This window comes from Pleurodeles waltl, chromosome 1_1, assembly GCF_031143425.1.
Source record: "Pleurodeles waltl isolate 20211129_DDA chromosome 1_1, aPleWal1.hap1.20221129, whole genome shotgun sequence".
Classification (NCBI taxonomy): Eukaryota; Metazoa; Chordata; class Amphibia; order Caudata; family Salamandridae; genus Pleurodeles; species Pleurodeles waltl.
The window spans coordinates 982,902,833-982,917,606 of NC_090436.1; the positions used below are offsets into that span (position 1 = coordinate 982,902,833).

Genomic DNA, 14,774 nt, shown 5'->3' on the forward strand with positions numbered 1-14,774 from the left:
TTGGCAGAACCTACATTCCAGAATATGCACAACGCATAAAACCACTCTATGATTTAATTCATCCATATTTCTCAAGCAAACATTGGACACTCAAATTCACATGCATTCTCAGAGCATTACAAACAGACATGATTGAAGCAAAACACTGGCACACACGTGACAATAAAAACAAGTTCGGTCATCCGGGTAATTCCTGGTGCCTTCGGATTCATCTACGTTACATTCAATGAAGGTGACACTGTACCCATATCATATAAATAAAACTTTTACTCCAACTCTGAACAGCATTTTGCACTCACAGAACAAATCCTGACTGCTGTGCAAGTGGCCGTCTTAAAGGAGAGACCATTAGCCCAAGGGAAACGTATTACTGTTGTTACACTAATACTAGCCCTGGAGGCTGTCACCAAAGCAAGTGTTTCAAATCCGAAAGCATTACATCCACGCTGGACTTACTGGGCTACCACCCTTACTGCAACTGATGTTGATTATGTTTTTTATCCAAAACTCCAGACCCAAGAATTCCTTCAATATGAATCTGAATATCCTATGCCTATCAACAATTTGCCTCTTAAACAATATTGAATCATCTTTTACACCGATGGTTCAGCTCAACCAGCTGTAGGTACCAAACATCACTACTCGGCTGCTTGTGCAACTGTTTGCAGGGTAATAAGGAGTGGTCAATTACAGCCTCAACAAACCTACACACAGTCCCTAGGGAACTGCACAGTATAACTTGCAGAGTTTAAGGCTCTAACCTTGGCACTGGAACACATGGATCCTGAACATTCAACTCTGTGTGTCATTCATATTGCTGTGACCATTCCTTCAAGGAATTTTTACACTGTTGGTGCCTAAATGGGTCCAGAGACTCCAAAGGAAACAAAATATAAATTCTTGTGAGGGAAGGTGGTGCCTAAATGAATTGAGACTCTAAATTAAACACCATAAAACACAAATTCTTTGGAGGAAGGTAGCAGATCTCAAAGAGAAGCTGTCACAGGCTCATGTAGTATATACACTGGATCACCAGTGTGTTGTTATACATGTTGTAGGAAACACCTTGGCTGACGAGGCTGCCAAACATGCAATAGATACAGCTTCTGTTGCTGTGATTACTTGTTCTCATACAAGACTAGATGATGAAACACTGGCTATCGTGAAAACTTCGGCTAATGGCAAGTCCTAACCAAAAGCGTATTCTGCAAAATATTCCTATCACTTACGTGCCCAAAACATTGCCTCTGCAACAACACCATGGGTGGGTGATTGTGTGATCCCCAACCAAGACCAAGTCAGGCTTGTTCACAGAACACAACACGTTTTGTTATATAAACATAGCACAGGCCAAAGACGGGTAGAGGGAACAATTCAGCCAACCGTCTTAAACTGTGTGCCACTTCGCCGACAGCTGCACTGATCTTGGCCTTGTCTCCAGCCAACAGAAAGGACTGCTAGCAGAACAACAGGCAGACCCCTGCCTTTCCAGGTATGGTGTCAGGGGCTCCTTCCATAGACTAGTACGGGCAGAAAGGCGAACACTGCTATGCTCTCATGTTAAATGCTAGAAGTGTAGATAGGGATTCTTAGACTAATGATTATGCTACGATGCTGGGACAGTTTCTATGTTTTACTCTAATGATCACAATCATCACTGTGTTATGTTTCATCTTCCTAATAATTGCAGCTCATGCCTTTTATCATATAATGTTGTTCTTTAAATAAATGCATTGAAACGTATCCTGTATTCCTTGGTCTGCTTTCACATGTGTGAGACTTTGTGCAAATGAGAGAAAGGGTAAGATCTGTTCCACCACTATTTCTCTCTTCAAGTGTCATGTTTTTAGGCTGCCACAAATCACCTTTACTTTCTAGGTTTCGGTGAGCTGCTGGTGCTAGTCGAGAAGGTCAGACCAACAGCTTCCAGTCAATGTGACTCAGTCATCCACATGTGGTGATGGTGCTGCCTGAAACCAAGCAGTCTTACCCCCATGGTAAGAGTCCTACCACACTATAAAGGCTCTCACTTTGAAGTCAGTGAAAGCAAAGAAAAACGCAAAGCTCCCTTGGAAAACACAGCTTGACACTTGAGCTCTGTCTTTGAACTCCCAGATAAGAATAGAGTTAAAGGCCTGTTTACAGAGTGAGTTTGTGGAAGAATACAGTAAACTAGGTCTAGGCAACGGAAGGGACAAACTCAAGCTTGGAAGCCTAAAGCAAATAAAGCAAGCAAATAGGAAGCCAGAAAATGGGAGTTACAAACCACAGAGCCATAGTAAGCAACAAGCAGAACGCATTCCTAGATTAATTTTCGGAATGTCCCCAAAATGTCTTAGCAAACCAGAAAGCTGCGCTGTCTGGTAGGCTGCGACTTAAAAACATGTACCAGTGATGGGAGGTGCAAACAAAGAAACAAAAAGAAACAAGGTATGGTTGGTAAGGAGAGATACGGATTAAGGAAGCGGCATGCATATCGTGGGGAGTCTCATTTATGCAAAGAGTGCGTTGGGGAGTTTCCTGCGGTGGATGTTCTAGACCCCTCTTGGTCATAGGTAACCAACATGAAAAAGGTCTATATGTGAACAAAATAGGACTTGATAAGAATGAAATAATGACTTTTGGAATCAAAGGAGGTAATGATAAGGCCAGGCATAGAGCCTTCTCTCCCGTTTAGAGACACAGTCAAAGTACAAGCTCAGGCACATAGTGCAAACAGTTGAAATAAGGTTAAAAATGTGCCCTCTTGTCAACCGATTTCAAACATTATGGGCCTTATTCATAAAGGTAAGCAAACGTTTGGTACAAGTTTACTATTTTTTTGGTATTCAGAAACTATAAGTGTACTTTTTCTTGTAGTATCTTTACAACTGTGGAGAATTTCACACATTAAAAGACAGAACAGCCTCTGCTGGCAGTATCCTATCTAAATAAGCTTTTCACCAAACTTCTACGTTCTGAATAGGCACTGAATATGTACTCATTATGGGAATAAGAGTTGTGTGGGCTGCAAAAATACAATATCTCCTGTCTGGTATGATGTGCACATGATACCTCAATCAAACCCACTTCCTCGATTACAGCTTGTAGTTTACATGAGCTCTACTGAGCAGTCTGTTATTTCTCCAAAAGCTGTCTTAGAGTGGGTCAAGCACAATGAGAAAGTCACCCAACCAAATTACGTTATAATCTGCATATATGCACAATTATCAACTCATTCTCAGTAAAGAAGACTTCACTATCTATCTTAGGTACATATATTTAACAGTATGAGCGACTTCCCATAGACTGTGTCAGTGACTCCCATGTATCTTTCTTGTCATCACAGTACATCCCTTGCCTAAACAGAATATCCACAACACTAACCCCCCCCCCCACGCCTCTCCCACTCCGCTTCCCCAGAAGGAAACAAGATTATCAGACTTGTCTCAGTCATCTGTCGACTAAATACATGCTCACTCTGTGTCAAGGGTTTTTCTTGCAGCAAAATCAGTGTGTCACCCTGTCTTCAATGCAATTTTTAGTTCTACCTCCCTCCCACAAAGCCCCAACAATCCCTAAATGATGCTGTAGTAGTGTTAGCCATGTGCACAACCGCATCAACTGTACCGAATCAACATACAAACAAATAAGTATAATGAACCGAGTTAAACGAAAAAAAGGAAAATTTGGACAGGAAATGGCTGAGTGCCTAAAATTGTCTTTTTACTCCCAGCTAAGTGACGGTTCAGAGGCCATGCTCTGGCAAACAAACAAGGAGTGAGCAGGTCTACGTATCTTCCCCATTATATCTAGTGGTTTGTACTGCCAATTAAGTTGTAGCCTACAAAGGGAAAGGGTATGTTAGTACTTATTCTGTGTCCACCACGATATCATGCATATGTTGTAAAACTCTATTTATGTATAGGCCTTTCAGTACCTTCTAATCTTATACAGTTTACATATTGTTTCATACTGAACTTTAGCCAGGAAAAGGAGTGAGGTGCCATCCCACTTCTGGCAGGTTCAGTGTATGAACATAGTACAGTCAAAAAACTGCTTTGTTAATTTCACATGAATACACAACTGCGCCTGAGGAAGCAGAGCATAGGAAATGTTACTCTACAGGTTTACTCTTGACTTTGTCAAGTGAGTGCCTCTCTTTGTCTCTCAAAATTGTAACCTAGGTAAAAAAAAAAAAACAGACTTCTTCCTTTGAAATTGACATTTTCTTGCTTCTTTGCAACCATTAGGAGGTGCACCTTGCCTTGCTATCTCCGCACTCATATTATCATCATCATCTGAGGTAGTGCCTCCGGAGGCAATTCCCGAACTGACTCTGCATCATGAACAGGAATGTGATGAGCTCTACTACGATTGATTCCATAGTGTACTTCTCTTTCCCTTCAGGTAATGGCAGCAGTTACACATTAATGCACCGCGATCTGTCTTCCAAATCTGCCATCTATTACTTAGATCTTTACAGAATGGCACCTATTGTCATTAGTGTCTGCAATGTTCAGTTTTTCTATCTTTAACGCTTGTGACCTTTGTCTTCAGAAGTAGATCTCTCAGCTTATTGATGTCTTATCTGAAAGTGTGACCGTGACGGCAAAAGATTCTATCTTTTTGGTTATTTCTTTATTCCTGTCAAGAATCATGTGTTTCAGTTCAGCATAAGATGTGTCCAAAGCATCAGGTGTCTCAGGGGTTAGCATCTGCTGCAATGTTGTCTCCGTTTGTACCTGCGCCTTCTCTACAGTTGAGTGGTGGCGCCTATCCGTAGTTGCTAGTTCTCTGCACTTGCTGGGAATATGGGGTGGCATGGGGACCACCTGCAGCTGTGTGTTGTATAACCACCAAGAGGTGGCACCTACCCCTCAACCTCGTAGTCCAATAGGTCCCATAACCTCCAGCTAAGTTCAATTCACTGAAACTTTGCTGTTTTTTTTTTTAAAGTACTGAAGGCTTTTTATTGTCACGGTAAAGAAATGAACAGAAACAAAAAAAAAAAAACACATTCTGCAGCAATCACATCACTTCCTGCACTTCACAGATTCATACTGTACTAGGTGCACTCATCACGTTGCTCAGTTTTGGCTGCTCAAGTAGAACGTTCATCTGATTGGTAAATTGAGAGTTCAGCTCACTATGACATCATCGCCCTAGTTAATGCTTTGCAGGTCTTGGCTCATTTTCCTCTTCAGTCAGTGCTGTGTACTTCGGTTGGTTGTGATGCCATGTACGTGCTAAATGGACTCCAGATATATTTCGGATTGGACTTTGCAGACATCAGCTCCCAGCAGTCTGTAAGCTTTTCCTGGCAATGAGCTGCACCTACCAGCCAGCAACTCACTTGTGTAGCTCCGTATTAATTGCGAAGAATTCAAACAGCTGTACAGCTTCTTGATTATCACAAAGAAAATTTGATTTATAGGAAGAGAAAACATACATGGTATTTTCAAGAGTTTCATATTTGGCTTCATCTTTACCCTTATACAGACTAATCACATTAATGTATCACAGATTTGCTAAACAAGATGTGATAACTACTTAAGTTCTCCAACATATTTTTACACAAGCTATTCTCTGTTGCTTGTGTTCCACTTCAAAGTCACTCTATTTACTTTAACAGTTGCACTAAGCTTCAATCACACAGACTTTACTAGCAGACATGGAGAGTACCTTGTCATCAGACCATGGACACGGTTTAGATAACCAATGACTAATCAAAAGAGCCAATGCTAAGTACGTTCAGTGATCAACCCATGCAAATACTATTTGATGATTAAGGATGCACAGAGACAACATCCAAAAAGTATCTATTCATGCTCAATGATGCTCAAATGTTTAACCACAAGCACTTCAATTACTTCGAAAAACAGATTTTAGCATGCGATACCAGTAAGAAGTTATTTAAACTCCATTATTGACAAAAATGATTCCAAATCTAATAGAGACTAGCACGTTTGAATTCCTTTAGTGAACCAAAGTAATTATGTGCAAATGACATTTCCAGCAATATTCAATGACATTGCCCAACTAGGAAAACAGCACTGTGAGACCAGGCGCTAAACTGGTCTCATACCAGCTGCCATTAATGCCTCACAACTTGGACAAACTGCAGTGCACTTGGGGCCATATGTACCTGAGAGAACGTAGCTTATATAATCTATATTAACATGAAATGTTTATGAATTAAGGTGTGATACTGCCGCATAGAAAACTATAATAGCAATTTTGCTTAAACGTGCACTTGAATTATGATCACGAAGAGTGGCCACCAATGTATTAGCAAACTAATAATGATCAAAATGTCTATGTTACGTTCAAATGAGCTTATACTAACATCTGCGTTATTAAATCTGTATTGAAAACCTCATAGGCCTTAAGTTAGCATGAGCTGCAGCTTAGCTGTTTGGCTCTCATATTAAATGCATTTTTCTATTTTTCAGTGTACTGACTGACAAGGGGCCATGACCCTGCTTGTTCTTTTCCTTCGAACTTAGAAGATGAATGTAACCATGTAGATTCGTTTCCCACTGCTTCTCATCGTCTTGAAAACTAAATGTTTTAAATGAATTGAAACAGTGTAGATTAATGTAATGTACAAGGTCATTCAAACCGGTGAAGACAATGGAACTGCTGACCAAAAGATGTGCAAAGAATTACAGGAGGATGAGATCACACCGGACGTGCCATTTCTGAAGACGTCAATTAAGAAGACCAATCAAAGACTTGTAAACCAATATGGGGTGAAGATTAGGATTACCTAATGTTTAATTTGATAGGTTAAAGATAGTGGGGTATAGCGAATGTCCAATAGAATCTTGGGGGAATGTACTACGAAAAAGGGATAAAAACCCATCAGAAAGGTCATTTAGGTGGGTTAGGGAATGCTATTGATTTTATCCAGAAACTCTGTCACTCTGTTTGGTGACTTGAGATTTTATTAAAACCTTCCTTGCCCTTAGTTTGTTCATTTACACTTTACCTCCTTATGAGGGAAGTGCCCTTTTCCCCAGAAGCTGAGTTCTGACTGATGGCGATTTGACTGATGTCCTGAAGACAAAGACTGAACCTGTGCGCTGACCTAATCCTTTGAGGGTAATTATGACAATGCATTTTGTAACTTGTCTGTTTGCTTTTCCTTTCTAGGTACCAACTGCTTGCTTTTGATAGAGACCATAGCTAGATGTTTTCCAAATTGGTGATTAAATAGTTTTGTATGAAGCCCAACATGCTAATGGCCATCAGTGGTTAGGACAGGTGTTCACCAAAACTGACGTAAATAGACAAACGACCGAGACTATGCTTTGTTGAACTGATGCAACATTGACACTCTGCTAAACTTTGATCTGTTCACGCCGTGTTATGTTCTGATGTTTGTGATTCTCGCTTTAATGAAATCTTATCGCCATATCGTGACTATGCTATTATGTTTCTTGGTGTTGAAATTAACGCATTTGCTATTAGATTGTAATTAATAGGGAATAAAATTCATAAAAATCTACTAAAACAAGGTGTGGTTATTCATGGCTGAAAGGTCATGGTAGCGTTTTTTTGAATTGATTAATGACTTTGACTAAAGTGAAATGCATTGTCGTGATAAATATTGATGATATTATTGATGTATTGATTAGCTATCTCGTCCTACGGTGTCTCTCAACTGGGTCAAAAGATTAATTGGCCTAAAACGAGACCTGATGTGTAATAAAAAAATCATAAAAGGACGCCTTAACATACCAACACTTTTTCCCATAGACACAGAATGGGTAAAAACCTTTGCTACATCTGGCCCTTAGTGTTCAGCTCAACTTCGGCATTTCACAACTACTGGGTAAATGTTGTAACACTCTGCACAGCAACTACTTCTGGGAGCTTACACAACGTCAAAAAGGAGAACTACTGCAACTATATTTATTCGGCTGAAGATGGCTCAATGTTTTCATTTTATGAATGTTATGTGCACAGCGCGGACGTAACTTGAGATAAACCTCGCTCAAACATTTCGCCCTGGCTCCAACACTGAAACAAAACTAGTCATCCACGAGAAGAGAAAGTCGAACTTACCCCCCTTCCTCAAGTACTCCACAATATTCCAGACCACGTGGGGGACGCCATTGGTGAGGAGGCCCTGCTGCTGCAGCTCCAGGAGGTGCACTCCAAATATCTTCCTCTGGGACGTGACGGCTTGCCTGCTTATTGGCTGGTTCACCATCTTCTTCATGTCTTCTCTCAGCTTCACGGCCGCCTTGCTTTGCTTGAAGGAACACAGGAAGAGAGAGCAGTCAGTCGCACTCACAACAGGCGGCTGCATGCTGCAACACCACAGCGTTCCACAAACAACCCACGCGTCTCTCATGTATCCTTAAATCCTATGGGAATTCAGTGAGGTTTAGTGCACAAGCCCGCTGGCTGCTGTTCAAAGGGGTGTGAGCTTTTATTTAGAGGACAGGCGAGCGTGCGCAGGAGCTCTCGGAAGAGTCTCCGTGTAGCTAAGCGATAGAGTGCGGTCACAGCTGGCACAGGACTGTATCCAAGGAATGAGCGCTACGGCAACCGAGGGTGTGACTCAGCAGACATTGCGCAACGCACGGCAGACAGTGGCGACAAGGAAACCTGCCACGGGAGCGCTCTGGGGCGAAATAATGTTGCTGTCAAGACGTGAAACTTTGCGGCATCTCAGAGCTGCAAGCCAAGGCGAGAGCGTCACGGTGATGAGCATGCAGCGTTTTCAGCCAGGAAGCGGGATACAGCGCCTGAAACACGGGGGCTTTACATTCTGTGACGGTGCGTCCTGGCGCAACTGTAAACAATTTGTAAGAATTTTGCTACAAGCCAATTAGCATGTCCGCGGTTTCTTTCCGGTCATAGTTCAAAACTTAAAGCACGACGCCCAAATCTGCACGCAGTTTGGGCAGAGAGCATTTTTTTCACCACAACTGGGATTCACAGAATTACGAAATAAAATCGAGCAATTCGAAAGAGCTGCAGCAACTGGCATGGCCAAAGTAGAGGTTATCACCCAGAAGTTATATTTCGAGTATAAAACACAAATACAAATATCCATATATATATATATCACACACAAAATACATGCACCAAGTGGTAAAAATCGGTGCCATAAAGTTATGTACAATGATAGAATATGGGTTTACATAGATTGGTAAATAAAATGGGTCAATTACGCTCAAGGTAGAATTTATAAAAAGCAAGGTTTGGTTTTGAATCTAACAAATATGAACGCTGTGGGCAACGTTGTGGAGGCGTACATTTTATCTGCAACGCACAGCACAGGAAGGAATTCGTAAATGCACAAATTAAACCCCTATTTTGGTCTCACCTGCAGGTATCTTTTGCTGGCAAAGAACTATTTTCGAAAATCTTTTTTTTTTTTACCGTGGGCTTTGGGTCAGACTATTAGTTATGCCTGGTTGGCGTTGTCAATCTAATTTGCTTGGTTCTTATTTGATGGCTTTCCCTCCTCTGCTTGTGTTTGTCCCTCCCTTGGGGTTTAGATACTTTACCACTGTTTTGACACAAAACCCTAGCCTCAAAACTCACAGCTCGCATCCAGAATCGACGGCCCAGACATTCACATTTGATCCGTCAATAGCAGTAAAGTTCCTCCGCATCATCTCTTGGACACCATGGTGAATGTGTGAACTAATGGAGAATGAGGCATCAATCCACGAAGAACGCCAACCAAGCTCCTGCTGTATTCTGGCCCTCGGTCTTTGTGCACCATTTCCGCGGTACAGCTAAACTGTGGAGATTTCCTGGATAATGCTGAAACGATGAGCTGTGTTTTACGCAAGGTTAAAGTTCAGTTAGGCATGTTTTCAAAGAACGTGCAGGTGAGCACATTCAGATGTGTACCTATAAGTATTAAATGTTTAAAGCGGTGAGGGCGTGGCTTGAGCGTCAAGATGGCGGTCGCACTTTCGTAGTGCTGCGGACCCCTCCGACATCCGCTCAAGAAGCGCCCATTGTTGGCCCTCCCCGACGAGGGACGGAGGCTTTGGGCGGCTGTGGGAGGTTCCTGGCGTGCCTGGGCCGCGCCCCGGGCCCCGCAGCTCTTCAAGGGAAGAATCCCACGCGCAAAATGGCGGACGTTCCCGCCGAGTCGAGCAGCTGTTGGCGGCCCCATCGAGCTGCGCTGGACTAGGGACGCCCTGCAGGTGCGGAGGCTGAGCGGTGGGGCTGAGGGCCCCCTCTCCCCCTCCCCCCGCCGACCGGAGGAGCAACGGAGAGGTACTGATCCAATGAGGCCTACAGCCGGCGGCGGTCCTGAGGAAGAGAGGGGCACGGAGCGCCGGGCCGGCACACCGAAGTGGAACGAACGGTAAAGAAGAAGAAGGAACACAGCGCACCCCGGCGGGCGGGAGCAGACAGTCCGTGGTGGGACCAGGGGCCCCCTCCCCCCCCTCCCTGGATCCCTGGATCCGGAAAGCATTGGTGGGGTCGCGTGACTGGCGTCCCCCCCTTCCCCCTCGGGTTCTGGTTCCATGCCGGGAGGTTTCTGCTGGAAGACGGAGGGGAGACAGAGCGGATAAGAAGTCTTGCCCCCCCCGGCGGGGGTGGGCGGAAAGCACCGGAGGGGAGGCGAGGGGCGTCTCTCTCCAACGGCCCTTTGTCCCACTTGATGCCGGGAGGCCATGGAACTGGACGGCCTGGAGGTGAGAGGGTGAAGCCCGAAGCTTGAGGACACGAGGACGGGGTGCCGGTGGTGGAGTGGGGCCCATAGGGGACCCCTCGTGGCCAGGATGGAGACGTCAGACCTCAGTCCCCGGGGCACCAAAGACCATAGTTGGCAGTCTGCGCCATGGAAGACGAGATTGGGACAGCGGGACCTGAAAGACGATCCCTGCGGTGCTTACCTGCAAAGAAGAGGACCCATTTACAAAACATCTGCGGGCTCAGAGCAGTGGCCACTAGCGAGGGTATGACAAGGTCCGGGCCCCATAGACTTACGAGGGGGACACATGAACTGAAAGACAGGAACAGATTGGCAGGCAAGCACGGTCACCTCAGAAATAATGGGCAAGGACAGACAGAACCGTCTGGCACCCGTGCAGACGCGCATAGATCAATTTGCCACGTGTCCCAGTGGAGCATGGAGAGAAGAGCGGGCGGTGGAAGGATGTGAGGGGAAGCAGACCTGGACCGGTGATCTGGCTGCCATCCTTGAGGCTATTCAGACGTCCCAGGCAGCAGTAGAGGCTATGATCGGAGAAGTAAGGGTAGATGTGGCTTTAGTACGCCAAGACCTCCGCAATGCAACAGCAAGGATCACAGAAGCGGAGTCCAGAATCTCCACAATGGAAGACGAGCTGACGGCCCTTAAAACGCAGGTGTCAACACTAACAACCCGCAAAGCAGAACTGTACCGCAGGGCCGAGGACGCCGAAAACAGATCCTGACACAACAACCTTTGGATCGTGGAACTTATGGAGAATGACGCGGCCTCCTCGTTGGCCACATTCCTGGAGGAATGGCTCCAATCCTGGATGCCCCAGGATCGCCTAACACCGTGGTTTGCGACTGAACGAGCTCACAGGGCCCTACAGGCCAGGCTGCGCCGGGCTCTCCGCAGCGACCAGTGATTCTACGCCTTTTCAACTTCAAAGACAGGGATGCAATACTCCAGGCGGCGCGCTCAAAAGGAGACTTATATTATGAGGGAACAAAAGTCATGGTGTTCCCAGACTACACAAGGGATGTACAGGTGCAGCGCCGCTCTTTTACAGAGGTCAAACAGAAACTGAGAGCGATGGAGGTGCGCTACCGTCTTCTCTTCCCTGCTAGGCTAAGGGTGGTTCAGAACAACAAGACTTACTAATTTGAGAGCCCTGGGGCGGCCTAGACATGGTTAACGGAGGAGGTTCCGCTGGGTTGTACCGGAGGGGAACAGCGGCACACCCACGTTGGGCAACAGACAGTTTGTCAAACGCAGCGGCAGCAGGTACCCCGCCGGAGAACGCGCTCCAGGAGGCGCAAGAAAAGACAATACTCGCACTCAAGCTCTCCAGTGGGGCCTACAAAGGGGACGTCCCTGGGACCATCGGCGGTGGCCGAAACGGGGGGCGCAGAAGGAGGCTCACAAGCGGAAGACTTGGGCGAACTGTGCCCCACAACGATGGACGATACCGACCTGTCCCGGAGTCCGGTGCTGTGATTCCCCTCTGGGGAGGAGAGGGCGAGGCCAGTATGACGCACAAACACAATGTGGTCGCAGTGTATCTGTTTATAACTTCACACTTCTTAATCCGTAGGAATGGAGGGGTCCACCACAGCTCAGACAATAAGCGGTTTCAGCTCACTATGTTCGGGAGTGGGCTGCTTGAAAAGGGCGACAGATGCTTCTTGGGGGAAGTATGGTGAGGGGTGGGAGTTAGGGGTGTGTGGGAGTTTTAGCCCGGCCACATGGCTGTTAATGCTGTTTGAAGTTAATGCCGATTTAGTACCTCACTTGCTGAGAGGGAGTAGTAGAATAAAGAAGCCATGGCGGGGAACACACTCATCGCAGGAGACACTGTACAAATCCCGTGATGCACATGGGGAGCTGAAGGACAGGGGCAAGATGAGGGTTCACAAACAAATCAAATGAATGTGATCGACTAATATATCTTGCAATGTTAACGGCCTCCTCGATAAGATTAAGCGGTCAGCAGTGCGTACACATGCTCACAGATACAAACCTGATATGCTCCTGATGCAGGAGACGCACCTCATAGGCAATCATTGTCCCTTTTTGGCACGTAAAGGATTCAACAGGGTATTTCACGCGGGGTTTGTGTGGGGCTCAAGGGGTGTGGCGATACTGCTTCACCGCTCACTGCCCATGGTGGTGATGCAGGTATGGCGGGACTCGCAGGGGCGGTATGTGGCGATATCAGGGACAATAGAGGGTCGAACACTGAATGTTGTTAGCGTATATGCTCCTCCATCTGTGGTGCGCGGGACCTTAGGGGATCTGACTCGACTGCTGATGGAGTTACCCTCCGGAGTCACAGTACTGGGGGGAGACTTTAATGCAGTTCCAAACCCTGGGCTGGACACAAGCGGGGGGGTCATCTGCCCATACGCAGGCAATGTCCTCTAGTCTATCCGGGTGGATGTCGTCGGCGGGGCTCTGTGATGCTTGGAGAACATGGCATCCGAGGCGCAGACAATTTACACACATCTCCGCGGCACACAGTACGCAATCTAGAATCAACCTCGTGTTCATGCCGGCCTCGGATTGTTGTCAACTTGCACACATTGAGATTCTACCAAGGGGGATCTCCAACCATGCTGCGCCAATCCAGTTCTGGGTGGGACATGCGAACCCGCTGGTCCGTCCCAAGTGGCGGATGAACACATGGTATCTGCAGGATGAAGACTATGTCAATCGCCTAAAAGGGTCAGTGCAGGAGTACTTTAGTATCAATGAGGGCTCGGTGGCATCGCCTGGGACCCTGTGGGCGGCAAGTAAGGCGGTACTGAGGGGGGGGCGGCTAGAAGCCTTGTCCGTGAGCGGGAGCACTTCCTGGCTTCCCACGTTGCCCAGCTGGAGGCTCGTGTCCTCCATCTGGAGGCGGAGCAGGAGGCCCATCCCAACGAAAGGATAGCCAGACAACTCTTGCTAATACAAGAGGAGATCCGTAACCAGTCTTTAGAAGCGGGTAAACACATGTGGCGCGCTTCCACGGCCCGGGTCTACGGATAGGGGAACAAGACTGGGAAACTGCTGTACTGGTTGGTATCCCAACAGCGGACCTCTAGAATCGTCCCCGAAATCTGTAACGAGCGCGCAGAGCATGTGTTCAAGCTCCAGGAGGTGGCCGAGGCGTTTGCTGCCTACTACAGGGTCCTGTATTGAGAGGCCAGTCCAGGGAGGGCGGACGTCTCCGAACAATTCCTGGCGGACATTCCGCTCCCGGCGCTGCCCGAGGTGGAGGTCCGGATGCTGGAAGAGCCGTTCACGGAAACGGAAATCGGTGAGGCCATTGCGGCGATGGGGGTGGGAAAGACCCCTGGGCCAGATGGGTTTCCACCAGAATATTATAAGGTATTCAGGGATGACCTGGTGCCACGGCTTGTGAATCTGTATACAGAGGTGGTCCAGGTTGGCTCCTTCACGGAGGGGTTGGACGTAGCCACAGTTGTCGTTTTGCCCAAGACTCAACCCAGTCTCCTCACTGTGCGGATTACAGTGCTATATCCCTGATTAACAGCGAAGTAAAAATCTACGCCGCGATCCTAGCCTCCCGCCTTAAAAGGGTGATGCCCCTGCTGATACACTGTGATCAATGCGGCTTCATGACCGGCCGCAGCACTCGCTACTGCATAAGACGACTCCTCGTGGCCCTTGCGAGGCATCACCGACTGCCCCAGAATTTGGCTCTTTTATCTATAGACTTCGAGAAGGCCTTTGATTCTGTTGATTGGGGGTTCCTCTTCTCGGTGCTTCGGCAGGCTGGCTTCGGACCAAGGTTTTGCCGAATGGTTCGGGCCTTGTATGCAAACCCCACTGCGCGTGTACAGGTGAATGGAATCTTATCCTCAGCCTTCCCTATCCACCGGGGAACGCGACAGGGATGCCCCCTTTCTCCTCTCCTCTTTGCTCTGGCCATTGAGCCCTTGGCACGAATGATAAGGGAAGACCAAATATATCGTGGGTGGAAGTGGAGCACCTCATGTGAAGACCGAGTGGCCCTATACGGGGACGATGTCCTGCTATACATGGAGAGCCCTGGGGTGACTGGACCCCAAAGTTTTTATCTCCTTCGGTGTTTTGAAGAGGCATC

The 14,774-nt window shown here is 46.8% G+C and overlaps 1 protein-coding gene across 3 annotated transcripts in view; it reads right to left on the reverse strand.

Annotated features, from left to right (window-relative positions):
* FAM13A (family with sequence similarity 13 member A) overlaps positions 1-14,774 on the reverse strand; it is an 848,928-nt gene that overhangs the window by 755,550 nt on the left and 78,604 nt on the right. For 2 of the 3 annotated variants that reach the window (XM_069230261.1, XM_069230259.1), the window contains exon 1: positions 8,053-8,432. In XM_069230261.1, the coding sequence (XP_069086362.1) occupies positions 8,053-8,344 (292 nt within the window). In that variant the 5' untranslated portion in view covers positions 8,345-8,432. Of the gene's footprint in view, positions 1-8,052; positions 8,433-14,774 lie in introns of those variants that run through there. The other variant, XM_069230260.1, reaches the window with a different exon arrangement.